Below are 26,718 nucleotides of genomic sequence, written 5' to 3' on the forward strand. Positions count from 1 at the left end.
TATTCTGACTTTTATTTCTAAGATTATTCTTATGATACTTAAAAGTGGTGAAGTAGGTAGACTGCTGAAAATTCCTGAGACACGTTAGTTATCCCCATAACGTTAGTCCTAGAGAGACTCCTATCATATAGTTGTTGCTCTCTGTTTCCTTTTTTTAAGGAAAAGGAAATAAAATGGTGAACCATGAGAATACAATAAGTAAGACAGTGGGATACAGTGAAATGGAACACTGCTAAGGGCCCAAGGTCTTATTTTGAATGTTTTTGGCAGGTTGCTGACCAGCAATCAGCCATGTTTGGAGAATGCTGCTTCCAGACAGGAGATGTGAAGTTAACCATGGGAACTGGGACATTTTTGGATATTAATACTGGAAATAACCCTCAACAGAGTGTTGGAGGTAGGTAGTTAGAATATATCCTATTTATTAATAAAATATCCCTTCTTTTTACTTGTTTAACTTTTGTGACACTATTTTCTTATTTTATATTAAGGATATTGTCTAATATTTTTCATTATTCTTCTTAGAGACAGTTAATCCCCTTTCCCTTTTTTCTTAAATTAAAAGCACTGAAAAAAGAGAAAGATTTTAGGGAAAAGTTCAGAAAGACTAGGGTATTTTGGTCAGCTTTCCAAATATTTACCTATAATACATGTTATATTCATTGAAAACATCTTTCTAGGCCTCTAAAATTTGTTTTATGTGTTAGAATTTCTTCTTTTTGTGATACTTTTTGGCGGTGGTACTTCTCAACTAGTGATCCATGCATATTTGGGGTTTTAATGACAATTGCTAAGAATTTGCTCTCTCTGATGGAGGAAATCCTGGAATGCACAAACCAAGAAATTTAGATTGTGTAACTACACCCAGGAGAGCTTGGGGCTCTTAGTCTGAGCTCTGGTCTCCTAACATGGTTACTAAGAGGTGGATTTAAAAATGTTTTTCTTGCCTTTCATCCCCCCTAAAGTTCTTCCTTTTTCCCTAAATGGGAAAATGAAAGCTGGAAAAATGATCATTATAAAAATTAAATTAAATGAAAAAAAAAACACAGAAGAATGATCATTGTTTCTATTTAGGAACATTGTTTAGAAACTACAGATAGGGGATTCCCTGGCGGTCCAGTGGTTAAGATTTTGCCTTCTAATGCAACAAATTCAATAAAGAGTTAAAAAAAATTAGTAACTACAGATAAATGCAATAGCATGGTTAGTTGTCTGACAAACCAATCTCATAATAACCTTTAATTTCTCAATTAAAATATTGTTTCTGTGTTTCTAGAGACACAGATATGCTTGTAGCTACTAAAAGCTAATATTTATTGTTCTTTTTCTATGCCAGGCACTGCCCTAAGTCCTTTTTCAGTTTATTTTCACAGAAGCTCTCCGAGGTAGACCACTTTACAGTCGAGGAAACTGAGACTAAGAAACTAGAAACTTGTAAGACCACAGCTAGAAAATGAGAGAGGGCCGGGATTTGAACTCAGGCAGTCTGACTCCACAGGCATGTTGCTAGTTTTTGAGATAATCAAATTGTTCCACTGTAGACTTCTCTGTAATTAATTCACTATTTATTGTGTAACTTATATTGTTTATTTGTTTTTAAGGCTTTTATCCATTAATTGGGTGGAAGATTGGGCAAGAAGTGGTGTGCTTAGCTGAAGGCAATGCAGCAGACACCGGTACTGCCATACAGTGGGCTCAACAGTTAGGTGAGTCGTCTGTTTCAACAGATTTCATAGGCCAGACATAACTCAGGAAAGCCACAGGATTGCAGATCAGCACGAATGGATGATTCAAATGAAATGAAATAAAATGACGTGCTAGAAGAAAATACAGGATGTTATTTTTATGACATTGGGATGGTAAAAGGCTAGGCATTAAAGCCAGATACCATAAAGAAAAAGAATAATAGATGTAAGTATAGAAAACATTAGAACGTGTAGGGAGAGATGCTGTAGCAAAGTTGAAAGACAAACTGGTAAGGACAATTTGTGGCATATGTTAGAAAAATTTAAAAACATGACCAAAAAATTGGACAAAAGGCAGAGGAATAGGTATTTTTTAAATCAAGTGACTGTTAAAATATGCTGTTTAAATTCAATAATCAAAGAAATACACATTTAAAAATTGATGTCTCCTATGATTGTCAGAAGTTAATTACTTCTACGATGCTCAGCATTGATGGAAACGTAGAGAGAAAAGTATTCTTGTTTTCCATTGCGATGAATGTTAATTAGTATGGCCTTTCTGGAGGGCAATTAGGCAACATGTATCATTTTATAGAGTACAGACCCTTAGCCCTCAGGTCTATTCTTTGTTTCCTAAGAAAATAATCATACAGGTGTGCAAAGACATGTGTACATACATGGGTGTTTAACATGGCAATTGGAAATAAGTTCCTGTCTAATAATAAAGCGTTAAGTAAGTAAATGTCAGTACATCCATATAGTGGAACGCTGTACAAATAACACAAATACTGTAGTCACAAATAACCGTGTAGTTGCACATCTTATTGACATGCAACATTGTCTGTGATACATTAAGGAAGGGATGAAGCAGCCGCAGAACAGCCTGTATGAATATTTTTTGCTTTTTTTTAAAAACAGCTTTTTGAGATATAATTCACATGCCAAATAATTCACTTACTTAAGGTGTACAGTTCAGTATTTTTTAGTATTTTCACAGCGTTGTGTAGCCATCACCACAATCTAATTTTAGCATATGTTTGTTCTCCATAAAAGAAACCCCCCTACCCCTTGGCGGTGACTCCCTGTGCTACCCCCCAGCCCTAAGCTACCATTAATCGACTTTCTGTCTCTATGGATTTGCCTATTCTGGACATTTCATATGGATGGAATCAAACAATATGTGGTCTTTTGTGACTGGCTTCTTTCACTCAGCATGTAATGTTTTCAAGGTTCACCCATGTTGTAGCATGTATCATTACTTCATTTCTTTTCATTGCTGAATAATTTTCCACCATATGGATGAACCAGCATTTATCCATTCAACAGTTGATGGCCATCTGGGGTGTTTCCACTTTTTTTTTTTTTTTTTTTTTTGCATTACGCGGGCCTCTCACTGTTGTAGCCTCTCTCATTGTGGAGCACAGGCTCCAGACGCACAGGCTCAGCGGCCATGGCTCACAGGCCCAGCCGCTCTGCGGCATGTGGGATCTTCCTGGACCGGGGCACGAACCCGTGTCCCCTGCATCGGCAGGCAGACTCTCAACCACTGCGCCACCAGGGAAGCCCTGTTTCCACTTTTTGACTGTTGTGAATAATGAAGAGCCTATATATTATATAACCATATTTAATGCATACAGTATGTAGTGTTATATACCAAAGTATTAACAATAGTTATGTCTGATGATTAAATTATGAGGGGCTCTGCTATCTACTTTGCTGATTTGAACTAAACTGATTTGTTTAAAGACAAAGATAATTCTGTTGGCAGAAAACATACACTTCAGGAGGAAAATGCCAATCCATTTCTTCCTTTCTCTCTCTTTCTCTATAAGCCTGCACCTGCATTATCACCATAAGATTACTTATTAACAACAACAACAAATTGTTTATTTGGAAGCTTTTTATCACTTAAAAGTCTCTTCTTCCTTAAATATACTTCTTTTAATTTTTTGGACATGTATCTTTAGTCAACTCAGAATTATCAGAAATAGAAAATATAGGTTACCTATTTCTTCTCTTTTAGTTATACCTTTTATTAATTTTACTCCTTCCCCCCGCCAAAAAAAAAAAGTGCAAAGAAAAAGCAGAATAATTTCACATTCCTCATTAAAAAAAAAATCTTTCCCAAGTTCCTTTGATATCATGTACACATTATCAGGGGGAATCATTTCCACTGCTTTGCTGAGTTGGGGCTCATTCACTGTGATTCTCAAATGATGAAAACTCTTTTCTGGGGGTTGGAGCTAAATGGCCCTGACCTAGAAAAGAGGTGTGATTTCCAGTGGACACATAAGGCCCTCCTAAAGACCAGTCCCATCTCTGGCAGGAAGCAGGACCATTTGTCTGACTGGAGAGAGAGAGAATTCAGAGTTGAATTATTTACTTAAAAATTTCAATCATTGGCAGAGCTAAACATCACTGGTATACATCTGTCTGAAATGTAAAAAAAAGTTGACCTTTATTTGAATATATCTCTTTCTGTTCTGAGAATTCACTTTAATGAGTATAGTGAGAAAATAACTGAATTATGTTCAGGAGAAACACAGTGCATAAGAGCCTGAGTGACCCTGTCATTTCCTTGAAGATGTGTATTCTGAGAATTTATGTCTGTGTGACATGCTGGGTTTGTTCCACTCTGAATGGTGGCTTCCTCCTACCCCTTTACTGGGTTGAATGCCTCAGTCGAGCTCAGGCACGAAAGCTCTTTTAAGCCACTTTCATCTTGGCTTTCAGATTTATTTTCTTAATCTTTTTCACACAGGCCAATTCTCTCACTTTTTTCCCCCTTGAGTCCCTATGGGATCATCTCTTTTTCCTTTTCATCTGGTCCATCTCGGCTCCCCTTCACTCTTTGTTCTCTATTTTGCTATCTCAATCTTAGAAATATTTCTATGTCTTCCAGCTTTTATTCAGTTAACAAGTAGTTAAGTGCTAAGTACGAACCTGGACCTGTACATGCTAGGAGACACCAGTGGATGAGACAGTCACTCCCTGCCCTCACGGAGGTTATAGTCTAGCAGGAAAGAAGTATATTAAATGAATAATGGAAAAAAACAAAAGAAATTAGTGTTAAGTACCAGGAAAGAGAAGTAGAGGTAGAATCAGTGATCTCTTTCTAAAGGGAGGGCTTTGTTTGGTCTGGGGAATCAGAGGGCTTCTTTAAAGAAGTCATGTTTCAGGCTTCCCTGGTGGTGCAGTGGTTAAGAATCCGCCTGCCAATGCAGGGGACACGGGTTCGAGCCCTGGCCTGGGAAGATCCCACATGCCGTGGAGCAACTAAGCCCATGCTCCACAACTACTGAGCCTGCACTCTAAAGCTCGTGTGCCACAACTACTGAGCCCGTGTGCCACAGCTACTGAAGCCCACGTGCCTAGAGCCCGTGCTCCGTAACAAGAGAAGCCCCTGCAATGAGAAGCCTGCGCACGGCAACAAAGAGTAGCCCCCGCTCACCGCCATCAGAGAAAGCCCCTGTGCACCAACGAAGACCCAACGCAGCCAAAACCAATAAATAAATAAATAATTTATTTTTTAAAAAGTCATCTGCAACTAAAGAAAATAAAAAATAGAAAAAGAAGTCGTGTTTCAGCTAGGACTGAAGTTAGAACAAGAGTGGCTGAACAGACGGGAGAAGCACTTGGTCAAGGAGCAGCCCAAGCAGAGAGGACCAGTGAAGAAGGCCCTGAGCAGGGAGAAGCATGGCCTATTTAAGGAACTGAAAGAATGCCCTATTTCTTTTCTACAACTGAGACAGTTCCCGTCTCTGTTGTCCTCTAGTAACTTGGGTCAGGGGACATCGTTTCCCTAGCAGTTCCACTTTTAATTGCTACATGTCACATCTGCCTGCTCCAGGCAAGCCCCATCAGACTCCCAGTATACATTGTAAATTACCCAGGACTCTTGTTTACTAGAAATAAAGGAAACTGATTTCTTCTCTCTGGGTCTCTTCCAAAGAGAGATAACAGCCTCTCTCATTAGAGGAGATGAGATAAACATTCTCTCATCTAGGAACTAATTAGGTGGTGGTGAATGGTTACATGCTATTGCTAGTGAGTAGGGTTTTTGTTCATGGTCTTGCATCCCCCTTGCTTCCTGCTGGGATGACACACAGTAAGATAAATATGGCTGCAGCTGGAGTGGAACCCAGCCATGAATGAAACTTTGAGTTGTCAAGGAGACTGTGCAGACCCAGGGTCTGTAGAGGGCACCAACGGAGTGTTATTGGTGAAAATACCAGAGGCTGGTGAGGACCCTGTAGATGTTCTCTATGGATCGAGCCGGCTGAGTCAAGAGAAAATCCCCTCAGATGTGGAGAAGGAAAAGCTGGGCCTCCCCACTCCTGGGAGAACCTGATAACAGTGGACGTCAGTACTGATTGGTCTGAATTGCTCCTCTTCCAGGATAAGTGGAGAGGCCTAATCTTTCTCATACTCTGAGAAACCCGAGAGCCAAGGGTATTCATTCCCTTACCTCTCACTGCCTGCCAACCCCATAAGCCTGACCTGAAGGAGAGCACAAAGCATTCAAGAACATCCAGTACCTTGAAGGAGGGTGACCAAGTTCGATAAAGCACAATAGGTGGCTCCCACAGAGGCAGATGTCATGGAGGAAACAGAAGATTAAAATAACAACAACAGTGGGCTTCCCTGGTGGCGCAGTGGTTGAGAGTCCGCCTGCCAATGCAGGGGACACGGGTTCGATCCCTGGTCCAGGAAGATCCCACATGCCGCGGAGCGGCTAGGACTGTGAGCCATGGCCACTGAGCCTGCGCGTCCGGAGCCTGTGCTCCGCAATGGGAGAGGCCACGGTAGTAAGAGGCCCACATACCACACACACACACACACACACACACACACACACACACACACAAATATATATATATATATATATATATATATAACAACAACAAAAATAAAACAGTAAATGGATAAAAGAAAATATTGCAAAGAAATGTTGGGAACAAATAAAGAATTTCAAAGGACAAAAACCGTGACATATAGTATGTAAAGAAATTAATAAAATGTAAAATGGACAGTACTGAAAACCCAAGTAGGGATCAGGAAGAATTTAACAACAAAAAGGAAAAAAATAGAAAATAAAGCTGAAAGGTAAGATATATAGAGGAAAGATCAGAGGAAAGAAATATGTGACTAATTGTCTCTTTTCTAGAATATGAAAATGGAATTATGAAAATGTAAAAATTGAAGAGAGAATTGAAAATAAATGTCCCTGAACTGAAGAAAGACCTAAGTTTTCAGAGTGAAATGGCTTTACCAAGTTTAAAAAAGTCGCACACTAAGACAGTCATATGTAGATGAATTGTCTGAATCCCAAGAATAAAGAAAAGAGTTGAGACAGGAAGAATAGTTGATTTATAAAGAGAAGAGAATCAGACCGGCCTGGAAGTTAGTTGTAAAATTTTGAAAGTGGAACAACATCTACCCATTACAGAGAAAAAAGAACAGGGAGCCAATATTCCAGGGTCTGGCTAAGATGTCATTCAGATTAAGTGCAAAAGGCACATTTCTTGGCCATGCAGTATATACTTTCTGAAGAAATTACCCAAAATGATCTAGAACAAAGATCTCAAAATGGAGAAAGCAAAGGATACAAATAAAGTGTTTTCCAAATAAAAATATATTTTTTTCCTGGTAGTAGGCCAGACTTCTCTTTGTTCTATTTTATTTGAGCTGTTCTTAGAGCAAACTGATTTAAGTTTTCTTACTGTAATGTAAACACTTTATTTCCATACATTAAGAACATAGTTTTGGGGCTTCCCTGGTGGCGCAGTGGTTGAGAGTCCGCCTGCCGATGCAGGGGACACGGGTTCGTGCGCCGGTCCCGGAAGATCCCACAGGCCGCGGAGCGGCTGGGCCCGTGAGCCATGGCCGCTGAGCCTGCGCGTCTCGAGCCTATGCTCCGCAACGGGAGAGGCCACAACAGTGAGAGGCCCGCGTACCGCAAAAAAAAAAAAAAAGAACATAGTTTTGGATATCCTTTTAAGAGATTGAAATGATCTTAACACTAAAAAGAGCCCCTAATTAAGCTGGGCTTAAAGATTTTATGTGTGTGCATGCTTGCTCTACAAAAGAAAGTAATGTTCCTGTCCAATGTTTCAAAATGGTATTTTTTTTTCCGTCCCATAAATGCTTTTAATTCTGTGATGTGTAATTTATGGGGCAAATTGTTGGTCAAGAATAGACAATGGAGTATACATCTTTTCTGTTGTTCATTCTTCTTCCTGTTCATCTATGCTTTTATTTCAAGTCTGTGTAAATCCCTTTTCTCACACACACACACACACACACACACACACACACACACACGCACAGAACCAAATCCTTTTCTCAGTGCCATACTTAGACAAGCAAGAGTGGAACATCTCAGGGCTTCCCTGGAGGCGCAGTGGTTGAGAGTCCGCCTGCCGATGCAGGGGACACGGGTTCGTGCCCCGGTCCGGGAAGATCCCACATGCCGCAGAGCTTGCGCGTCTGGAGCCTGTGCTACGCAACGGGAGAGGCCACAACAGTGAGAGGCCTGCGTACCGCAAAAAAACCCAAAAAAACAAGAGTGGAACATCTCAGCCTGTTATGTAATACAGTTAGAAATGAATAGTAAAAACAGTATTTAAATGGTACTTAGCCACATGGAAATTTGAAATGTCTTTTCTTAAGTAGCATAGGGCCAAGGAAAACATTTGAAACACAATTTAATAGTGTCCAGAAAATAAAGAAAATGACTATAATTCTGTAAAAATTAGTACTTAGATGAAAATGATGAATGCTTATTAATATGCAAATAAAGAGAAGCATTTTAAATTTCCAAGCCAAAAATGATAATGGTATGCAAATCATAAAAGGTAGATTGATAAACTAAATCTCTTTTAAACATATCTAAGTTACCCTATATACGTTTCAGTGAGTTTATATACGTATATGTGGGGGGGTGGAGAAAGAGAAAATGAGAACTGTTTTAACTTTTTGTTTTGAAATAATTTCAAACTTGTAAAAATAGTACAAAAATTCTTGTATACCCCTTATCCCAGATTATCCCTATGTTTCAACATTTTGCCATAATTGCTTTACCTATCTATCTATTACCCACCCATCCATCTATCCATCCAATATGCTATAGGACAGATAAATATCTATATAATTTTCTGAGCTCTTTGATAATAGCTTGCGTGCATCTTACTTCTTTCCCTGTAGTATTTCACTATGTAGTTCCTAAGAACAAGAATATTCTCTCACATAGCTAAAGTATGGTTACTAACTTCAGAAAATTTAACGGTGGGTACAATACTTTTGTCAGATGTCCCAATCCTGTCCTTCATGGCAATTTTTTTCCAATACAGGGTCCAGTTCAGGATTGCTTATTGTATAATTTCCTTTAATCTAGAACAGTTTCATCAACTTTTCTGTTTCTATTGACATTTTTGAAGAATATAAGTCAGTTATTTTATAGAATGTCCCTCAATTTGGGTGTTTCATGTCTAGATCCAGGTTGTATAGTTTGGACTGAAATTATACATAAGTGATAATGTGTCTTTCTCAGAATACCTACCTGGAGATGCAAAGTGCCTCTTACTCCTGTTTTGGTTCTGTCAATTTTGTTCAAGTGCATAAGATATTTTCTGATTTCTCCATTGTATAATTAACATTTTTTTGTAATAAATAATATGTGGTGAGATACTTTGAGATTAGCTAGATACCCCTTTTCTCACCAAACTTCCCCCATCCCCTAAATTTAGCTTTCATTGATGATTCCTACCCGGATCAGTCTTCACTCTGATAGTTGCAAAATGGTGCTTTCTAACTCCATTTTTCCCTCTGTTTGTTAGTTAGCATTCTGTTATATAAGGAAGAGCTTTCCCTTCTCCTCTGTTAATTTATTATTGGTATAAACTCATGGTTTCTTATTTTATTCAGCAGGTTATAATTTTTACCATTCTTATTTATTTTTTTTCATGCTCAAATAGCCCCAGATTTGGCCAGTGAAAACTTGCTCAGACTGGCTTCTATGTCTTTGAAGTGTCTATCTGTATTATTTTTGAGCACTTTCTTAATTTCTGGCACAAGGTGGTTTTAAGCTCATCTTGTGTTTTTTGTATCCCTGCCCTGGAATTAACCACTTTTCCAATGAGCCCTGCCTCCTTTTAGTGGGAAATGGTATTTAAAAGCAATGAGGGACTTCCCTAGTGTGCAGTGGTTGAGAATCTGCCTGCTGATGCGGAGGACATGGGTTTAAGCCCTGGTCCGGGAAGATCCCACATGCTGCGGAGCAACTAAGCCCATGGGCCGCAACTATTGAGCCTGCGCTCTAGAGCCTGCGAGCCACAACTACTGAGCCCGCATGCCACAACTACTGAAGCCAGCACGCCTAGAGCCCAAACTCTGCAACAGGAGAAGCCACTGCAATGAGAAGCCCGCGAACCGCAATGAAAAGTAGCCCCCGTTCACTGCAACTAGAGAAAGCCCGTGCTCAGCAACTAAGACCCAACAATGAAGACCCAATGCAGCCAAAAATAAATACATAAATAAATACATTATTAAAAAAATAAAAACAATGACTGGGGGAATTCCCTGGTGGTCCAGAGGTTAGGACTCTGTACTTTTACTGCTGAGGGCTCGGGTTCAATCCCTGGTTGAGGAGCTAAGATCCCACAAGCTATGCAGTGCAGCCAATAAGTAAATGTACAATTTGATAAATTTAAAAAAATTAAAAAACATATAAGAACAATGACTGGAATGCCTTTGTAGCAGAGCTGGAAATGTGTGTGTGTGTGAGAGAGAAGAGTCCCCGTTCTATATTTTTGTCTCCCACTTGTTTTTTCTTGACGTGGAAAAAACCACGTCGAGAACCTGGCTCCCAACAACATTAATATTATGTACTTATTTGCTCAATCTTAAAATATACACCAAAGAGTTTGAGTTACTAGACCCATACCACTCCAACAAACAATGTTCAAAGGTTTTTTTTTCTTTATATTAAGGGTATATGGTCCAAGCATGCTATTCAAATTACCTGGATTAATTCTTTTTCTTCTCCCTTCGGTGAGTTTATTAATTTGAAAAGAACTGGGTTCATTTGTTTCTGTTACTATTCATTTTTAGTTTTTTTCCCTCTGCATCCTTTTTAAAAACATTTTTTAATGTGGAATTTTAACATGATTTCCAAGTCAAATTCATAAAAGAAGGAGCAGTTGACTCCCTCTCCTCTCCCTTCACCCTGTCTTCCTACCTCTTGTAGATAATCACTACATTTGTTTTTGGTTTATCCTTCCTATTTGTTTTTGCAAAAACATGAAGATACAATGTTTTTTCTCTCTCATTCAGGTAGAATGGAAAAACATTCAAAAAACAAAAAAACAGGATCATTTCCCCACTCTCTGTCCTGTGGAGACCCCTGACTCTCACTCCTCAGACCAAAAAGAGGGGCTTCTTCAGAAGCTCTTCATATTTGTACCTGGTATACAGACCCAAGTTTCAGGTTTCAGGCTGTCCCTGATCCTAGGACAGGAGATATCAGAGAAAATAAAAAACAGGAAACTCACTGCTGGTTTGGTGGTACTCAGAGTTCCTTGGTTGGACTGCTAGCTTATTCTTTTGAGTCTTCAGATAGCTTTTCTGTGTATTGCATCCAGGATTCTTAGTTGCATTCACTGGGAGAGACAGAGTGAAGTCTGCCTACTCCACAGGACTTTCCATTAATCAGCTCATTGGTGAGCATTTTAGGTAGAAGATTGTTTAGAGAAATTCTTCAAGCAAGGACAGAACAACCAGTAAAGAATGTGGACAAACTAGATTTTCTTCCCCCTGTTTCTTTGTCTGTTACCAAAAACTTTCCTCAAACCAGCCATGTAGTATGTTTTCCACATCTTGGTTGAAAAAGTGAGACATTTAGACATGATTTCTTCAAAGTATAGATTTTAAGAGCAGTGTTTTCTTCTTAATATATTAGTTTTTGAAGTGCTGTCTATTTTGATGTGTTATTGGACATTTTGAACAAATGAGTGTAACTTATGGATCTGATAACTGTCATTTTGAGTAAAATTTGTAATAATTATTGAGCGATCCTCATTAACCATAGTTTTATCATAGGTGTTCCTTGAACATCTTGTCTTTAATCAATTCTTCATTATAAGAATAACAAAACATACAAGAAAATAAAACCAACTTAAGTATTACTGTATAAGGCCAGCAATATTTATTACGACCAATTCCTGATCTTTTGCATCTGATCTGTGCTGTCAGTCTCACATACTTATTCAGGAGTCACATTACAAACAAGGGTATCCAAATGGCCAGTGAAAAGGATTTCAACTTCATTAGTCAACAGAGAAATGCAAAATCAAGCTATTGTGCAATACCACCAAACAGTGAAAATGAAAACCATAGACAGTATCAATTGTTAACAAGAATATGGGATAACTGGAACTCTCATATGCCTGGCAAGAGCCTTAAATTGGCAAAACCACTTTGGAAAACGATTCAGCAATATCTGCTAAAGCTAGTCCTAAATGTGAAGATCCTAGGACCAGCAATTCCATCCCTTGGTATATGACAAACAGAAATATATACATATGCTTACCAAAAAGAAGGTACATGAGTGTTCAAAGTGGCCTATTTATATTAGCCCCAAACTGGAAACTTACCCATATGCATATCAGCTGTAGAATAATTGAATGAACTGTGTATGGTGAGAATGGAATACTATACAGGCATGAGAATGAATGAAGTACAACTACTTGTAACAAAAGAATCTCACAAACATGATGTTGAGCAGAAGAAGTTGGTATCTTGACCTAGATGTTGGTTTCCTGGGTGTATTCACACTGTGAAAATTCATCCAGCTGTACATTTAGCATTTGTGCATCTTCCTATATGTATACTTCAATAAAAAAGTATACTAAATAAATTAGATCTTGATTTTTTTGTTTGTTTTATAAAGATTGACTTTTAGTGTATCTCTGTGTTACTGGCCCTTTACTGAACTCCTTAGATGGAATAGTTTTTCAGTTGACTCTCTTGTTTGTTAGAGGTAGATGATCTTTTCATCAGAAAACTAGAATGGGTGTAACCTTTAGGAGAATAAAGTTTTTAATGCCAAAAAACACATAGAAGTAATTCTTAAACAGCCCAATTATCTTTAAAGGAAAAAAGTAAGGCCTGTTACATCCAGAGCCCATCTGAGAGGGTCTTCTGTCTCCCTTGTCCTTTCCATGGGCCATAAACCTCTGCAGTGGGAGAACCCACATAGCACTAGAGCAGATTGCCTTTGTGTTGACCCTTTTAAGTGAGCGACCTCTCACATTATATTCGTAATAAATGCTGATGCAGGTGAATACTAGTCGTATAACATAATTCTGTTTGTCCCTCCCCAACCCCTTCGTTTTGTTTTAGGGTTTTGTTGTTGTTGTTTGTTTGTTTTTGTTTTTGCAGATCTGTTCACAGATGCTGCTGAAACTGAAAAAATGGCCACAAGTTTGGAAGATTCTGAAGGAGTTTATTTTGTTCCATCTTTTAGTGGATTGCAGGTATTTTTTTTTAAGTTAATGGCAATTACAAACATTTCCCTCTTCATACTCACACCTAATATTATGTATCTGAAAATGTGGGCACTGAACAGAACTGAGGTGAAAGGTACTTTCTAGGGCTGAGAAGTTGTGTTTTGACCTAGCATGAATTCCACGAGAGGGCAGGGCAAATTCTGCTGGCTTCTGCTCAGAACTCCATCTCTGTGAAAACTAAAAGTTGGCAGGTTTATTATAGAACTTTTACATAAGACCCATGGTTACTTTATCATGACCAAAAATAGCCATTTACCAGTGGGGGAAAATAGATCAGCATTCTTTAGTTAGAGGAGGTGTACCACTGAGAATTAGAAAAATAATGTTAAGGTATATATTATACCTTATTTTTTTCAGTTGTTTATAAGTTTCATTAATTTTTTTTTCTTTTTTTTTTTGGCTGCATCAGGTCTTCGTTGCTACGTGCAGGCTTTCTCTAGTTGCAGCGAGCTGGGACTACGCTTTGTTGTGGTGCATGGGCTTCGCATTGCCATGGCTTTTCTTGTTGTGGAGCATGGGCTCTAGGTGCGCAGGCTTCAGTAGTTGCAGCACGCAGGCTCAGTAGTTGCAGCACATGGGCTCAGTAGTTGTGGTGTGTGGGCTCTAGGGTGTGCGGGCTTCAGTAGTTGTGGCACATGGGCTCAGTAGTTGTGGCGCACGGGCTTAGTTGCTCTGCAGCATGTGGGATCTTCCCAGACCAGGGATCAAACCCGTGTCCCCTGCATTGGCAGGCAGATTCTTAACCACTGTGCCACCAGGCAAGTCCCTAACATTTTAAAAAAACATCAGAATTTCTTTTCGTTAACCGTTATGATGTGGGATGTTGGTTACCTTGCCTAACTAAAAAGTGAACTCAGTAAAATACTTGATTTTGTAATATTTAACTTTGTATTTAATTGAAAGATCTGTTGATACTACCTTTAATTTTAGCATAGTGTTACAAAGACTTTTACAAACTGTTTTCAAGTATATTATTATAAACAAAATTCCTTTTTGGGGGGATAATTAGTCCTTTAATACTCCTCTAAATATTTTTTTCTTTCAAAAAATAAAAATTTCCCTTTCTTCTAGTCCATCTATACTCAAGCAATCAGTTACAAAAAATCCAAAATTTAGAAGTTTGGATAATACAATGTAGAACCTGGTGAAAGGAGTTAGATCAGGATGGTTTTAAATCCCTAAAAATACCATATTTTCAAACTAGATTTTTAAATGAGCATTATTTTAATATCTGTAATAATTTCCTTCTATATACTTTATCACAAAGGACTAAAAGTTTATTAACTACATAAAGAGGTGGCATTGCATCCTCTTCAGAGTGATGTGAGGCACCTAAATAGCGTCCATGATAGGACAGGTAATGAAGAATATTTGTCTGATTGAGGTTTAAGGAGGAAAGTTGGATGAACAGTTGTCATCAGCAAAGGGAGGGTTTAATTAGGTTACTGTGGATTCTTCCCTTTTTGAAAAATGTGCTGGGGGACCTAGTTGTGGCAACTCTAACTTCTCCACCAGTTCATATGCCTGTAAAAATAATGTAAACTATGTGATTAGAAAAACCAAAGTATAACTAAAGTCTAAAAGATTAGACAACACTATCACAGATGTGATTTTAATTTCATGTTGCTAACAAAATGTCACCCCTGTGCTGCCATGATTGCAACCTGGCAGTATGTTGAAGTGGGTGGGGTGGGGTAGGACCGCAGGCTCGTTATTTCCTGAAGTAAAATGAAACTCTTAATTGGAAACCAAAAGTTAATTCAAACAACAATAATGTGTTGATACTAAACTGTTCAGAAAATAGTGGGGAGATCACCTGTAAGTTGCCAACGTCAACAACTAGAGAAAATGCGGGCTAGGAGAATGGAAGGAAGGAAGGGTCAAGTATCTATGATACTGCCTTTAATTTTAGAATATTGTTACAGTTGCAGGTAATGGGGGGCAGGCTATTGAAGGCTCCTAATAGCCTCAGGGGCGTCATCTGAGAAAGGGGCATTGGAGGAACTTCGAGGACAGGGGGAACTTGTGGGGCAGCCACTTTAGGGAATGGGCTGGAGCATAGGGCTGTACACAGAGTGGCATCAATTGGTGCAGCCATTGTGGCTTTGTCTAGGTTTGGGGAGGGGCATGCTAGAGCAGAGCATCCCTCACAGGTATCGGAGGCAAGAATCAGTGGTCATCTACCTGACGTTAAAGTTACTCTGATGTTGGCCATACATAGTAGGATGGCAGGACCGTGAGCCAAGTGCCAGTCTTCAGCGGATGAGGAGTCATGCTCCAGTGAAGGTTCTTGGGTTTGCAAGGAACAGGCTTGCTTGAGCACCTCCCTCTCTTCCCCTGCCCGCCCAAGAGGAGCTGGCTGTTCACACACTCCTGAGCACCAGGATTGGAAAGGAGTTGGCAACTGACGTAGCAGTTCTCAGTGTTCTCTGTGGTTTCTGCCTCTCTGTGGCTCTGCTTTTCCCTTCTCCTTACCAGCTTTGCTCTATACCCTTTCTTCCTCATAGCTTCTGTTTAACTGTCATTCTTTTCCTTATACTTTCTGCCTTTTCACAGTTTGGATATAAACACAACAACTTTTTTCCATCTTGCGCATCCTTTTCGCGTCTGTTCCCTCTGAAGCACTTCCTCTTTCAGATTCCAGGGGAGGGAATCTGATTGGGCCACCTTGTCTTTTCAAGCCTTGGACAGACTTGTGCTCACCCCCTGCAGTTGTGGTGGCAGCAGTAGGACTAGGGCATGAAACATGGCTGCTTTAGACAAGGATTCAAGCAGTTTACTGAGAACCCCTCCCCCTGTAATTCCCCCTCTAGTTCTGTGCGTGACTGGGACATCTGAGCCATGGAAAGGCAAAGGGATATAAAGCACGATATTGATGCAGACCTAAGCAAACACGGGGGAGGCGACGCGCCTGCTGACAGCAGATGCATGGTGGCTGACGGTGGTCATGGGAGGCTAGAACAGTCCTTCTGGTCCTTGTGTATGGAAGCCTGTGGACCTTCCACTCCATAGCTGCAGCTGAAGCCATTTGCCCAGCACAGAGCCAGGCTCGTTATAGCAACCAACCACAAAATCAGTGGAAGGCACGTCTCAGAGCTGTTTAAGAGTTAGAGGAGTTTATTGACAACAGAAGGAAAAGTTGAAAAGGCATAGTAAAAGAGTTATGAAGAAAGTGAGTAATAGTGGAAAGGCTTTGAGTAAGAAATGACAATTAAAATATAAATTATAGTGGCAGCTAACCTGTGAATACTCGCTATGTCTCAGGCACTGTCCTAAATTCATTACACGCGTCGGTCTCATTTAATCCTCAGTCACTCAACAAGGTAGAAGATACTCTTATCATCCCATTCTGAAGCTGAGGTTTGGAGCAGTTCTATCACTTGGGCAGTGTCACACAGCTAGTGAGTGACAGAGCTGGCTTTAGGACTCCGGAGTCCAGATTCTTAACTGCTCTGCTGTTTCCTGGGAGAGCATAAAATACTCTGACAACAGGAATACATAACTGGAGCCAGAAGAACTTACTTTTAGGGTCTAGGTTGACAAGGACAAGAGGCATGGTGGTCTTAACCATTGTACAAGTCCCCAGCGGATTAGGCTGAGGTTCCAGTGGGGACAAGGACCTGTGGCCCGGGCAGGAGTCTGCTGGTTTAGCTTAGAGAGCCACACACAACTTTGCTGAGTCCTGCTGTTCTGGAAAGCTCACTTGATGGGCCTGGCAGTGATAGATTAGAGGTGTGGCTGGAGGCTGTCTGCCCTGGCAAGGTGTGACCAGGCCCTTAAAAGTACCTTGCCAGTGTTTTTCCTACTTTATCATCCCAAAGAGAGACTCAGTTGGACTAACAAATGCAGGGACATTGTAACCTATTAAGAAATTTTTAGGTTTCTATGGAATTTATAACCCCTCAAGTTGGCCTATTACTAACGGTAAATTATGTTCATAGCTATTCGTAAAAAAGTGATTTCAGGCCAGGATTTTATGTGGTATATTGGAAGAAGTAATTTTTACACAGAAAAAAACCATAGCAAGGGAATTCCCTGACCGTCCAATGGTTAGGACTCAGGTCTTTCACTGCCGGGGCCCAGGTTCCATCCCTGGTCGGGACCTGAGATCCTGCAAGGCACGCGGCACAGCCATAAAAAACACAAAAAAACCCATCACGTACTACTAGGGACTAATTGAACCGGCTGAGTCTGAACCATCTTTGTCATACAGTATTATATCACTTGGTATATAGACCAGCTTTACTGTATAACTTAGCTTTTACTGAGTGAATCACCAAAAGCTGTTTTAATAAGTTTGAAAAATTCTCTTTCAAAATAAATTTGAAAGATAAGATCACAAGGAGGAAAATCATGGCTATGATAAAGATAAGACGTAATATAGAATTTCTTCATTTAAGGCATTAGGAAAAGTATTATTTGTTCATGGAGTCGACAAATGCGTAGTGATCCCCTGTGTGGGGCTAGGTGCAGGGCTAGGCCCTGGAGACACACCGTGAGCACATCAGATGCGTTTCTGCCTGTGATGCTAACAGTGTAGCACAGAAGATGGAGTTTCAACAATCACACAAACATCTGTGATTATAAACTGGCACATGATATGATGGGAAGTTACAAGGTTCCATAAAAATGGATAGTGGGGAACCTGCCCTAGTTTCTGGGATTCGAAGTTTTCCCAGAGGAAGCTGAGCCAAAATTTGGAAGGGGAGTAGGATTAACTAGGAGGAGGTGTGGTAGAAAGTTTTCCAGGGAAAGATGGTATGTCAAGCTCTGAAGCTAGAAGGAGCTTCTGGGGACCATCATTTCCTGACAACACTAGCCTGTCCCCCTGTCATGACCTTGCGTAGGTGTGTTGGGACTCTTCTGTCTGTTTCCTTGTGAGATGGCAAGGCCTGACAGGGATCTTTGTGTTTCATCTTTGTGTCCCAGAATCGTCTTGCATTTCTGGCTACACAAAGATGAATACAAACTTCATCTGATGAATACATAATTCCAGCTCAAGATTATGCCTTCTAAACGCAGATGTTAGGCAGGGTCATTTCTTTTCTTTTCTTTTCTTTTAAATCTACAGCTCTATGTTCTCTTTTTTAATATAAATATTTATTTATTTATATTTATGGCTGCGTTGGGTCTTCGTTGCTGCGCATGGGCTTTCTCTAGTTGTGGCGAGCGGGGGCTTCTCTTGTTGCAGAGCACGGGCTCTAGGTGTGCGGGCTTCAGTAGTTGTGGCACGCGGGCTTCAGTAGTTGTGGCTCGCGGGCTCTAGAGCACAGGCTCAGTAGTTGTGGCGCACGGGCTTAGTTGCTCCGCAGCATGTGGGATCTTCCTGGACCAGGGCTCGAGCCCGTGTCCCCTGCATTGGCAGGCAGATTCTTTAGTGTTATTGCCTAATATCATAAATGACCCAGCCTAGGACTTTCCTGGTGGCACAGTGGTTAAGAATCCGCCTGCCAATGTGGGGGACATGGGTTTGAGCCCTGGTCCGGGAAGATCCCACATGCCGCGGAGCAACTAAGCCCGTGCACCACAACTACTGAGCCTGTGCTCTAGAGCCCGCGAGCCACAACTGCTGAAGCCCGCACACCTAGAGCCCGTGCTCTGCAACAAGAGAAGCCACTGCAATGAGAAGCCCGTGCACCACGAGGAAGAGTAGACCCCGCTCAACGCAACTAGGAGAAAGCCCGTGCCCAGCAAAGAAGACCCAATGCAGCCAAAAATAAATAAATAAAATATATAAAATAAAAGAAAAAACACTATTTAAGCTAAGAAATAGAGTTTACTTGGAAAGTCTGACAACATATTGGGTGTAAGTTATGACACTGGAAAACACTTTCTTTGCGTTGAAGTTTTTTTATCTTATGTCTAACTTAATATCCTCAAAAAACCACTCTACACAGTAAACAGTTTCAGTGTAAACACTTTACAGTTGGAGAAAAGGGGAAATACTGGCATTGCTTTCCGTTTTCCTCATATATCAAGCTAAGCATTTCACAATCTATTACTCTGGGCTTCAGTCCCTTTTCTTGGTACAGGTGCAAACAGAAGATCCAGCCCAGAAGTCTAATATCTGTGACTCATCCTTGCTTAAGTCCTATCAAAAGGTTATTTGAATAGTTAACATCATTTTGGGGCTATCATTTATGTTAAAACTATTTATCTCTAAATGAGCATTCTTTTCTTTTCTAACATGGCTATGTTTTTATTGTATAATATACCTTCAAGTCTATAGATATAATTTAGAGCAGTAATAATATATTACTGTCTTTTACTTCAGGCTCCATTAAATGACCCCTGTGCATGTGCCTCTTTTATGGGTTTGAAGTCTTCCACCAATAAATACCACCTTGTACGAGCAATATTGGAGTCCATAGCTTTCAGGTACCAGAACCTGCCCGAAACTCCACCCTCCCCATACAGTATTGCTATTTCCTTTTATTAATTTCTACTAAACTAAATTTTTAAATTTCTTAATTTTAACTTTATACCTTTAGTTTAATTCATACTGTATATGATATAATCTATTCTTATTACTAATTTTTTTGCATCTCTTTTTTTTCACATTTAATAGTACCAGTACCACTTAGATTTGATATCTGAAAACTGAATGATTTTTAAAATATCCAATTTATTAAGCATAAAGGATTCAAAATTTGGACTTTCAAAGTCTTTTATTTCCTTATTCATGAAGGAGACTTCTAACTAATAATGCTTCTTTTATACTCAAAGATTGACTCATCAGAATTATTCTTTATGTATATTTCTTTTGGTCTTTTTGTTACGGGGCAGGTGTAGCTCATTAAAATTAAAAACGCAGCTGTCATGAATGGAACAAATGGAACATTTGTAATGTTTAAAATAACATTTTCTCTGATTACAAAATCATTATTTTTATATTTGATTTCTATTAGATGCTGTTTATGGTGTGTCATCCATACCTATTAGATGGATGCTTGCTTTAAATTTTTATTTGCAGGAATGGTAATAGATTAAATTTAGTTCTGAAATAAAAATTATGTTCTTTTGCATCAAAGTGAAAAACAGAAGGGCCTGAACCTCTTGTTTACTTGACCATCTGTTATTGACATCCAGTTAGCCTAATATATTTCTTTAGTGTTTTCTTTTGCATATTTTATAAATGTCATGTAAATAAAACCACAGTTATTATTCTAGATTGGAAAAAAACAGAGAATTATTATGATATGAACTGCCTCTAAATAGGTTCCTTGTTTTTTTAACTAGAAACAAACAGTTATATGAGGTGATGCAGAAAGAGATCCACATTCCTGTAAGAAAAATCCGGTAGGTAAACTTTGTTTCTAATAGATTTAATTAGAAATTGGAAGTTAAGTGGTAGCTGCTGTTGGCATTTTCATGATTATGATTATTCAGGATTTCAAAAAGAACTTACGCTTACCTTCTTTGCAACAAAATTCTTGGTCATAGGAATTTGGAGAGGAAGGAAAGCTAATTTTGGATTTAAGGAGAATAAAACCCAATATGGAATCTGAGAGGATCTTAGCACCCATATGTGTATTATAAGAATCTTTAAACTTTAAAAATAAAATCAAGGATCTAAAAAAAAAATGTGGCTTTTTAAAAAAGAATTAATAATGTATTTATGCTTTTGTTACAGTAATTTATCTCCGATATCTTTCTCCCCACAGAGCAGATGGAGGAGTTTGTAAGAACAGTTTTGTCATGCAGATGACTTCAGACCTGATTAATGAGACGATAGACAGACCCGTCCACGTTGATATGTCCTGCGTAGGTGCAGCTTCTCTAGCTGGCCTTGCTGTTGGTACGTGTGGGTTTTATTAAGACGAGAGCTGTCTTGCAAAACCATTTCTTACAGATAGCATTTCTCCTCCCAAATCACAAAATTATAGATAGAGAGGGTCTGGAAAGCCTTGGTGTCCATTAGACCCCATACACATATGCACATCACTCACAAAATGTTCCAGTGATCTCTTCTGTGGGTGGGCCTGGTTGCACCTCCTCCCTCCTTGGTGCTCTCCTTCAGTCAGAAGAATGAGACCAGGAAAGCTAATTCTCAACTGCTCTGGTTTTTAGCAAGGGAATGTCTCTGGGTAAACTTTCTGATTAGATAAGCTTGTCTTTGGCATTAGAAACCACTCCACTCTTTCATTTAGTGAACGTTTGTTGAGCACCTGCTTCATGAGAGTCGCTGCTGGGAATAATAGAGTTTAAATGATATAGTCCCTGCTGTGGGAGTCTCCAGTGGGAGCAGTCAAGCAAGTCAACCGATTATTATTCTTCTGTGATAAGCCCAGCGAACAGCCACAGTATCAAGCAATTGGTGTACGCTTTCCCAGAGGCAACAACGTATAGTTCAATTTTGAAGAGGTTAGCAGACAACCAGGTGAGGAGAGAATAGAGGTGAGTGGTCCAGTAGAGAAGGCAGCTCGTGCAAAGGTACTGGCCCATTATGGTGCTGATAGGATGAGAGCAAGAGGGGAGGCTGGAGAGGTACATAGAGGTCCAGTCATGGTGGCCTCTTCATATAGAGGAGATTGGACTTGATCTTGAATGCATTGGAGAGCCACTGAACAATTTTAAGCAGAAGGACATGGTAAGATCTATATTTGAACAAATCACTTTGGCAATTAGTGTTTTCACTAATTAGTTGGGAGGAGTAAAGAACAGACATGGGGAGGCCAATTAGAGGGCTCTTTAGGAGCAGGATGACGCTTGGGACACTGGGAGTGTTTTCCTGTGTAACTATATGGAAGGGAGGAGTGTTTGTACAAAACAGGATATCTTACACTTAAAAGTTTAGGCTGTTATTTAGCAATTAAAGTTATGGACCCAAAAAGCATCAAATCTTGGTAAGTTCACCTTATACTTTATTCTACTAAAAATCTGTTAACTTTGAATAAAATTGAAACCATCACTTTCATTTGTTCATTGACTGGTGTTTGATTAATTCAAGTTGAAGAAAATAACTTCCCCTTAAATAGTCATTCCCGTTTACAAATTTGTTACTTTGTATATTTCAACTCTTTAAGTACAATATAGCTGATGTTATTTTTAATAATTTCACATGACTAATTGAGCAAACTTAGAACTATAACAAGGAAATTTCTCCAATACTTAAACAACTCTTGAAAAATGAATAAATTAAGCTTATCATTACAGTAAGCCAAATGCTCATAAGCATTCCAATATTGTTTATAAAGTTAATCAAATTGATCTACACTTATCACCTTATAAAGCTAAGTATGTCAAATTCTCTTGAACATTTAATACACTTTAAATAACAGACACATGCAAGTTATTCTTACATATAATAGAGTGGCTTGAGTTGTATCTACTTCATTTTATCTGTATTTAATTTCAAAACTTTTCAATACAAAGATACTTCACTAACTACAGGGAACAGTTTTACCTCCTCAGAGAATCTGAAATTTCTGGTTGGATTACTTCTCTCTCAGAAATATGAGACATGGCGCTTCCCTGGTGGCGCAGTGGTTGAGTCCACCTGCCGATGCAGGGGACACGGGTTTGTGCCCTAGTCCGGGAAGATCCCACATACCGCGGAGCGGCTGGGCCCGTGAGCCATGGCCGCTGAGCCTGCGCGTCCGGAGCCTGTGCTCCGCAACGGGAGAGGCCACAACAGTGAGAGGCCCGCGTACCGCAAAAAAAAAAAAAAAAAAGAAATATGAGACATGAAGGCTACGCAAATTCTCTGTATTTTCAAAATTCACCCAGAAACTGGGTCTGTTCAATACACATTTAATAAAGTGACTTTTAAGAGTATGTATGCCATTAAGTGTAAATAATAAATTCTGGAAATAAGAATTTTAAGAACATACTTATTTTCATGACTAGATTTATCTACTTGTAGTACACTAATAAAGATTATTTTTAGTCTTTTAATAACTTCCATAAAATAATTAATATCTTTAAATATAGACAGTCTAAAACACGGACTTTGTAAATAGAATGTGGCCTGATGGAAAATTTTAGAAGAAAGAATTTTATGTGTCAGCTTTATTGGTAAGAGAAAAATGTACTTCTTGAAGACTTGTCAACCATGTTAATACTTCAGAGTAAGTGAGATGTACCAAGTTTATTAACAAGGGATTGCTACCATTTCAGACTACGTATGATCGTAGTTATAATATGTTTTCTTGCTGCTTTTTATTATAAATCACATGATCCTCTTTGTAAAGAACAATATATGCCAGAACTACAAGATTATCTTGAAGTGGAATTTAAAAGCCTTGTATGAAATGCAATAGTTTGAAAAAGAAACTATTTTTTATATTAATCCCCAACTTTGAATTTTATGCATATCCTGAGGAGTTGCCTCTCACCTCAAGATATATGACAAAAATCTTAACTTGGGGGATTCCCTGGCGGTCCAGTGGTTAGGACTCTGTGCTTTCACTGCTGTGGGACCGGGTTCGTTCCCTGGTCGGGTAACTAATATACTGCACAAGTTGCAGAGTGTCGCCAAAAAAAAGGAAAAACCTTAATTTATCATTGTTTTGCTTTGGTTTTTTAAATAAATAAATTTATTTATTTATTTATTGGCTGCATTGGGTCTTCGTTGCTGCACACGGGCTTTCTCTAGTTGTGGTGAGTGGGGGCTACTCTTCATTGCAGTGTGCGTGCTTCTCATTGTGATGGCTTCTCTTGTTGTGGTGCGTGGGCTCTAGGCACACGGGCTTCACTAGTTGTGGCATGTGGGCTCAGTAGCTGTGGCTCACAGGCTTAGTTGCTCCACGACAAGTGGGATATTCCTGGACCAGGGCTCAAACCCGTGTCCCCTGCATTGGCAGGCGGATTCTTAACCACTGCACCACCAGGGAAGCCCTATCATTGTTTTTTTTTAAATTGTATAAAAAGAAAGTATATTATTTCTTTTTTTTTCTTTTTTTAGATGTTGGGGGTAGGAGTTTATTAATTTATTAATTTATTTTTGCTGTGTTGCATCTTCGTTTCTGTGCGAGGGCTTTCTCTAGTTGTGGCAAGCGGGGGCCACTCTTCATCTCGGTACGCGGGCCTCTCACTGTCGCAGCCTCTCTTGTTGCGGAGCACAGGCTCCAGACGCGCAGGCTCAGTAGTTGTGGCTCACGGGCCTAGTTGCTCCGCGGCATGTGGGATCCTCCCAGACCAGGGCTCGACCCTGTGTCCCCTGCATTAGCAGGCAGATTCTCAACCACTGCGCCACCAGAGAAGCCCCTACTATTTCTTACTTGGTTTTTTTTTTTTTTTCTTAAGAGCTAGTCATGAAATTAAATGATGGCAGGATGTGGTTGCTCTAGAAATGATCTGGTGCCCTTCCACACAGAAATAAAGCTGCTAGTTAGAAACCAGAAGATTTTTAAACCCTGATGTATTTATTCCCAGGGATAGTCAATCTAACCAAGCTCAAAGCAACAAAATAGTTTGAACTGTGTTTTAAAGTAATAACTGTTCACCTGTACACCAGTTCACATAGGTTTGTGGATAAACTTTACGGACTCATTATGTGCCTTAAAACTTGAGAGTAAATTTTTTCATCTCTAGGGTTTTGGACTGACAAGGAGGAACTAAAGAAACTGAGGCAAAGTGAAATAGTTTTCAAGCCACAGAAGAAATGGCAAGAATATGAAAAAAATATGGGAAACTGGGTCAAAGCAGTGAAACGCTCCATGAATTGGTATAACAAGACATAGCACTAACGGAATGACTGAAACCACGCATGGCTGGTTGCTGTGATGTGCAGATGAGACAAAGCTCAGGGACAACAATACGACCATGAATGAGAGGAGAAGACTGGAGCTGAGCTCTGCAACTGGAGAGAAAAAGCACTGCTTTTTTGAAAACAAAACAAAACTCCTCATTGAAAAAATTCTAAACCTTGGTAAGATTGTAAGGCAACAATACCTCAGAACTTTTAAATCTTCTGTTTTGTAGCAAATTCCAAAGGACGCTAGCTATTTCCAACCATGTTTTGACCGTCACGGGTCCTCCTCCTGTTTGTACTGGGCCAATATGAACATAATTGTTTACTATCTGAGTTAATAGTTCCGGGTCAAGCACTGTTCGTGTTTTGTTCCAAAATGATGTGAAAAGTGTTTCCTTAATTCTTTAAAATGAAGTGGGCTCTTTGAAGTCCATATAGTTAAAAAGAAAGAATAACCAAGAAAATGTGGAATTTTGATATTTGAATTTTAATATTTTCTATTTAAAGCCATAATTGTTCAGTGTTGTATCCAAATGTTAGCTCAATATGTCTCTTTTAGATAGGCTCATTTGGTAGTCAATTCTTTCCCTTATTGGGTTTAAAGACACTGCCTTAATTTTTCCTTGTTTAACCAAAATCTGAGCTTTCTTTATATATTGAAAAACACTGAAAAAAATCATTTTAGTTAATAAAACCAAAAAGGGTATTGATTCATTGGGTATTGATTCATAAGGAATAGGAGAATACTTTCTTTCTCAGATAGCATTCTTTCAAAAATTTCTGGGTAAAGTATAAAATCTCATTTTTTACAAAATACACGTAGTAAATATAAATCTTGCCTTTCTTCTCCTCTTCTCTATCCTTCTTACTTGTTGAGATGCTGGTGTAAACGTCTTTTATTTTTATTAAGTGCCTAGTCGACAGAGCTTAATTTGAAGAAAGTGCCCTAATTTATTGCTGACTTAAGAATTGCCTTCATTGGGGTATTTTGCTTGTCCAGGTATCTTTCTTGTTTTTGTCCAATCTACTCATCTCTCTGAGATTTGTGCAGTGAGGTAGCTGACAGAGGGGATGGGAGTGTAGTCAAGCTAGTGACTGCCCCTCAGCCACTGAGCCAGAGATCCACAGAGAGGAACAGCATGAGTCGTACATTTTCAAACTCACTTGATAGAAACAAGGTAGAGTAAGGTAAGAGCTAAGAGTTGTGAGTAGCTTCAGGCCAGATGTAAACTTGTCCTAAGGCAAGTTGACCACCTTCCAACATGTTCTCATGTTATTTGCCCCTCCCTGTTTTGGGGCTAGGTTCCTTTTAGATTTGCAGCAATAATGTATTTCCCTCTTGGTCAGGCTTTATCATATCACATAAAGTCCTACTGTTGTAGAACTCACTGTTAAATAATAATGTAATTAAAGAAGTGACTGTTATAGGGAAGTTTGCTGTTACTATCATGTACGTCCATTTCAGAGACAGGTAATAGATATTAGACTTGGAAATATTTTTGTTAAGTCAAGGTGTTTTGTTTACTGTAATAAGTCAGATCCCCTTATGTAGATAACATCTTACTCATTTCATTCTTTCTGTTATTCACATCCTTTTTTACAAAGCTTAGTGGCCAATTAAAAGCTTTCTTATCAAAGTCATATGAAAGCCACTCTGTTTTACTATTTCTTATAGAGTCTGCTCCTCAGTGGGTATGATGTCCATAGGAAATAATTGTCTTTTTGTATTAGGATGTACTGAATTGTGATATTATTAATACCTAAACATTTG

The 26,718-nt window shown here is 39.2% G+C and overlaps 1 protein-coding gene across 2 annotated transcripts in view; it reads left to right on the top strand.

The window, feature by feature from the left end:
* The window catches only part of GK5 (glycerol kinase 5), a 73,873-nt gene extending 47,155 nt beyond the window's left edge, over nt 1-26,718 (top strand). Inside the window, exons 10-16 of one of the 2 annotated variants that reach the window (XM_060149159.1) lie at nt 271-397; nt 1,602-1,706; nt 13,086-13,219; nt 19,527-19,630; nt 20,492-20,551; nt 20,917-21,050; nt 24,788-26,718. In XM_060149159.1, coding sequence (XP_060005142.1) covers nt 271-397; nt 1,602-1,706; nt 13,086-13,219; nt 19,527-19,630; nt 20,492-20,551; nt 20,917-21,050; nt 24,788-24,936 — 813 coding nt within the window. In that variant the 3' untranslated portion in view covers nt 24,937-26,718. The remainder of the gene's footprint in view (nt 1-270; nt 398-1,601; nt 1,707-13,085; nt 13,220-19,526; nt 19,631-20,491; nt 20,552-20,916; nt 21,051-24,787) is intronic. The other variant, XM_060149160.1, reaches the window with a different exon arrangement.

The sequence above is a fragment of the Lagenorhynchus albirostris genome, chromosome 5 (assembly GCF_949774975.1).
Source record: "Lagenorhynchus albirostris chromosome 5, mLagAlb1.1, whole genome shotgun sequence".
In the NCBI taxonomy this organism is placed as follows: domain Eukaryota; kingdom Metazoa; phylum Chordata; class Mammalia; order Artiodactyla; family Delphinidae; genus Lagenorhynchus; species Lagenorhynchus albirostris.